Genomic DNA, 5,363 nt, shown 5'->3' on the forward strand with positions numbered 1-5,363 from the left:
ATAACCTAAATGATTCAAAACTCGTTGTATATAGGAAACACAAATATTGCTTCGATTAATTTGGATGCGAAGGGTCTCTATGTTATTCTGTTGCATGTGTTGCAAAGTTGTTTTAATATTCAGTGACACTTTATCTAATTAAAGGAAGAAGAACGTGTGCACCCATCATCAACTGCAAAAACAAACACACCAGTTCGTACGTTATTAGATAACTGTTTCCTTTAAATTATAAACTTGATATTGAACTATTGAAATGGTAACAGAGTGTTTATAAGAGAGAAATCACCTTCCAGTTCAATGAATAGAAGGATCTAGTGGAAGCTGGATTTGTCACGTCTACGTATTTGGTCTGGTACCACAGAATTGAACCAAGAACAACATTTCCAAGACACTAAAACATAACACAGATTCACTTTTAAATATTGTTCAAAAACAACTTTTCTAGAGAAATATTTTTTTATCTTAATACAGATATCTCACTTGTTGGATGTAGCTCTTCCTATCGTAATTAGAAGTTTACAGATTGTAAAAATGATGTGAAAAGAAAATAGAATACCTATAACTAAATTTTATTAGTATTAGTGAGAAAGTTTGTCACAAAAGACAAAAGGAAAAACTGAGCTGTACCTATCATAATAACTTGGTGACAAAACAACATAATTAATCCTATTTAAAAAAAATATTCAAACAAAACAGCGTATTGTTTATCAAAATCAAACCACATGTTGAGGGGAAAAAACAAAATAAATTCGGCATACCTAAAATTCCAACCTATGTAGATATAATAAACATATTACCGTGACAAATTTAATCCAGAAGGGAGATGAGGATGATGCTCCTGCCAAAAAGGCTACTGCAAATGCTATTTCATATAGGAAAACAGAAATCCAAAATACCTATCAAAGATTTAGAATCAGTCAAATGTTATACAAAGAAAGTATAACCAAAAATAATAATATTGAATTTAAGAAACATATATACTTTTTTTTGGCCTAAACGTGCTGAGAAAGAATCAACGCCATGTTTTATATCTCCTTCTACGTCAGGTATATCCTACACAAATCCAATACAAGGTTTTACATTGTCGAACCAAAAACTTGATGTTGGAAAATTAGTACATGTCCTTAGAAAATAAAGACATTTACCTTGGCTAATGATAAACCAGTAGCGTAGAAAGTCAAGAACAGCAGAGTAACAATCAATGATCTTGTAAGCACAAGTGGCCTCTTCAACACAAACGTCTGAACATTTGTTACATCAACTAGCAATTTAGTAAATCCATTTCTTATTGATGGATTCAAATGGTTGATTGTGTATCAAATGAAACTAACCCAAAAATCTTAGGATGAAATGCATATTCAATAAAGTAAGATCTATAAAAGGCAAGATTAGTGATAGGGCAGAACCTGCATATGAAGGAAGTATGTAACTGGAAGTATAAATGTCCAACAAGAAAGCATGACTAATGATGCCAGCACCGGATTTTGCTTCCATCGTAAGAAAGGCAACTACAGATATATATAACATTACTCAGTGCACGAATACTTTATACCCTAAAACATAATACACAGTTTATAAATGCAATTGGAAAGAACTTACATTGGCAGAATAGCAAGTCCATAATGTTGCGCACAACACAAAGTTCCAAATCAATGCAGTAGAACCTATCATCAAGTTAAGCCCTAAACCCTGTAAAACAGAATAAAACAATAACTCTCCTTTCTCTATGAATCTCATCTTAAAATCTTCTATTATGGAAAGGGATGAATCTATACGGCACCATAATTGCAGATGAGGCAACAATAAAGACACAATTTCTGAAGGATAATTTCCCAGAGGCCAATGGAAGATATGGTTTGTTTATCTGCAATAAAACATGTAACATATATTAGTTCTAAGAAACATTCAACAGGTTTGTAAACTATAAAAGGTTACACGCATTCCCGTTCCTATCAAAGGATATAGTAATTATAGGAATACTTCAGATTCAGAATTATAAAGGGATTATTTTTACAAGAAAATATAAAGGGACTTGTTATATTCTCACCTTTTTCAAGGATGAAGTATTAATAAACTGTACCAAAAATCCAACTACATTTTACTTTATTTTAATTAATTCAGTTATATATAAAATATATATTAAATTATTTAATATGTCCATGAACTGTACTAATTAAAATAAGAAAAATGGTCAGGTTTTTGGTCAAATTTTGGGAGCTGTATGTTGGTAATGCTCCCATTAAGAAAAAAGGTAGGAGTACTTCAGTAAACCTCAATTATGAAAAGGTTTGAAAGTAAAAATTATATAAATTGTTCAAATTGATATACCTGTGACCTTGTGTAAACTTGGTCTTTTTATGTGTTTCTGAACATTTAACTTTAGATCAATCTTATAAAAGAACTACGTTTATATTATTCATAGTAGAAACAAGATTCATACCTTATCTATTTCAAAGTCAAACACTTGATTCACTCCATTAACGTAAAGATCCAGAAACAAGGAAGGTAACAAAGCCTGAAACATATTAGAGAAAACAACTCAAATGAATGTCTTTTATTAAAGTTAAAGGGTAATTTTCAATTGTCTTTCAAAAAAAAAATATAATTGGAGTGTCACCTGTAACAAACCAATAAAAAACAACGGAGATATATCTGATAGTTTTTCTACTGCAACGAGAGACGCCGAAATTGTAGCTGATGTCTGTAAAATACAGATTAAGTTAATTTAAAACAAGAAGGGTATTAATTATCCAAATCAGAATTTAATAGAAAGGAACGACATAACTTTGAATATTAACTATGAGAGGGATGGAACAGTATTTACTTACTCGACCATACATTACGTAAGGGTAAATAAATTGGTACAAAACGGCCATGAAATTTTTGACAGAGTCCACAATGTTTTTGAAGTTGGAAGCTTCAGATTCTGACTCAGAAGATGGTACAGTGACGGCTTTCACAACATAACATTTATTGCTTTCTTTATTTGTGGTTCCTCTTTCAATGCTTTTGTAATGATGATTAAAAGGTGATTGTTGAAACATCAAAGGATTGTATTGTGTTTGAGGTTTTATTTTGAGCTGGGAAGCTTTTGATCCACCAGAACCTAATTTACCAAGTGTTCAAAGTTGTAGCATGCATAACCGAAAGCTATATTTAAAATTATTGAAACTAAATCATGACAAGATGATGAGGAATTGAGAGAATAATAAATATGAAAATTCAAATAAGAGAAATCGTGGGAAAAAAAACTACACCTTTTTTATTTTGGAGAAAACCTTAAAAAAATATTAATTAATAAAAAAAATTTGCTTTTAAAAGAAAGTCAAATTCAATAGACACTTCCAAATAGAAAAATGTATTAATGATCTTTATAACTTTGATCAATTTAGTTCGGAATAAGACACTCCGTTCTTTTCCATCCTTATTGCACATTTTATGACTTTTATTAATTTTTAAAACAATTAGGAAACAAAAAAAATAGGCCCACGTGCCATCCACAATTGGTTCTGATGTTCAAGTAACCTGGATAAAATAATTTATAACAATGACCTAATTCAATCTTATAATAAGTTCAGAGATAAGTTTTCAAGAGTCGAAGTAACAGAAAAATTATTTTTGAATAGTATATTTATAAATTTTAGTAATAATTAAAATAATGTATTAATTTAAAACAAATATTCTCATACTTTCTTTTTTATTTATTTTTTTTTAATTTATAATATCAAGTAAATTTTAAATAATTATACGTTTCTTCATTTTTAAAGTTTATGTCTCCATAAAAAATCCCGTACTTAACTTTTATCGTTAATTATAAATTAAAAAAAAAAACCTGCATCATTTTAAATATATATAGCTGCAAATTTATAACATTATTACATTCAATTGTTTATCATTACTATTATTATTATTATTATTTGTGAAATATATTTCAATAAATAAATTTAAAAGTAAATAATACCGATATATAATACTTTATTTTTAAAAATTTCTATTCTTAAGTTCAAATAAAATAAAATATTGTGAATTACATTAAATTTACCAGCATAGTTATGAAATAATCAATTTTAATTATTTTTGTTCCGGAAATATAGTTTAAAAGTAACTACTGTCACAAAATAAACGAATTATTGAATAAGCAGTGCTGTAATAATTAGTTCTAATATCAATATTATTAAAATTAATAGGTGTTTGTAAAAATTATTGTAAATAGAGATTATGTGAGGAATCTAGTTATCATCAAATATAAATAAGTCCACTATTACATCCAATTGGAACCTATTGTTAAGTCTAAGTTTCCAACTAATAGATGAACAAGAAGATGTGAAAGATTAAGATATAAGTGATGAGACATACTTTCACAGTAAATACTGTTGAAGGAGAGTTTTGTGCTCCAAAGATTTGCACCTGCAATTACAATGCATGCTTCCACGTATTATTCACAAAATAACTTTGCAGTGAAAAATGAACCAAAATAGAACAGATAGTGAGCATAAGTACCAGTTGAGAGTGAAGAGACGTTAGGAGAAGATATTAGATGTGCCATAGCCATGGAAACTGATCACAGAGAGTGACACTAAACTCTATAGAACAGATAAGAACTTAGAGCTACCCTTGTACTAGACAAGATAGGAATAGGAGATTTTATAGGCAAAAAGATTCCATGAAATTTGATTTTTCTTATACAGATATAAAATTTGATTGGTACATAGAAATTGATTCCGACGCACATTGTTTACATTTTACAGGTAAACAATTGCAAAATAATCAAATCAAATACAACAGTCACGCATAAAGGAAGATTTCAAAGACTTTTGTATCTCGATTTTGTAGTTTAGATTTAATTAAAGTTACAGCGTAAAAGTTCAAAAGGTTTGGAAAGACTTTGTCAATTACATGTGGACGTTTTATAATGTATATTCTAAACTAAAAGAACCCATTAATGCTAAATAAGATAATATATAAGGTTCCAAAAAAGAAAAAACAGACAAAAGAAAATTAACACAATTTTTTAATCATTTAAATATTATCTGATTATAACTTTCGCATACTTTTAAGTAACATTATCCGGCTATCTAAATATGTTTAGGTTTTCCTCATAACTTTAATATTCTGTTTTCTTAAAATAAAAATAATATAATGTAGCTATTTTTAAATAGAATTAAATATCTTTTTTTATCCTTCGATTATAACCAAGAGTTACAATTTGTCCTGTTTAAAACTTTAGTTCTCTTTGGTTTATTTATTTTCTAAAAAATTGAATTTAGTCATTCATTTTCAATGACATTAAATTTTGTTTCAATTGACCAACAACGTTCCAATGCATTGCTTACATATAGAATAACATGTGTCTACCATTATAT

The 5,363-nt window shown here is 28.3% G+C and overlaps 1 protein-coding gene across 1 annotated transcript; it reads right to left on the reverse strand.

Moving 5' to 3' along the window:
• On the reverse strand, window positions 1-4,617 carry LOC108324509 (glycinol 4-dimethylallyltransferase-like). The gene is made up of 13 exons (XM_052875221.1): window positions 4,501-4,617; window positions 4,357-4,407; window positions 2,829-3,106; window positions 2,618-2,701; window positions 2,441-2,515; window positions 1,781-1,864; window positions 1,600-1,689; window positions 1,407-1,508; window positions 1,146-1,241; window positions 982-1,053; window positions 798-896; window positions 287-391; window positions 1-172 (listed from the first exon to the last, which is right to left on the reverse strand). Exons 1-13 carry the CDS (start codon window positions 4,550-4,552, stop codon window positions 131-133), a joined length of 1,230 nt encoding a protein of 409 aa, XP_052731181.1. The 5' UTR covers window positions 4,553-4,617; the 3' UTR covers window positions 1-130.
• Window positions 4,618-5,363: the final 746 nt, after the last annotated feature.

This window comes from Vigna angularis, chromosome 3, assembly GCF_016808095.1.
Source record: "Vigna angularis cultivar LongXiaoDou No.4 chromosome 3, ASM1680809v1, whole genome shotgun sequence".
NCBI classification, from domain to species: domain Eukaryota; kingdom Viridiplantae; phylum Streptophyta; class Magnoliopsida; order Fabales; family Fabaceae; genus Vigna; species Vigna angularis.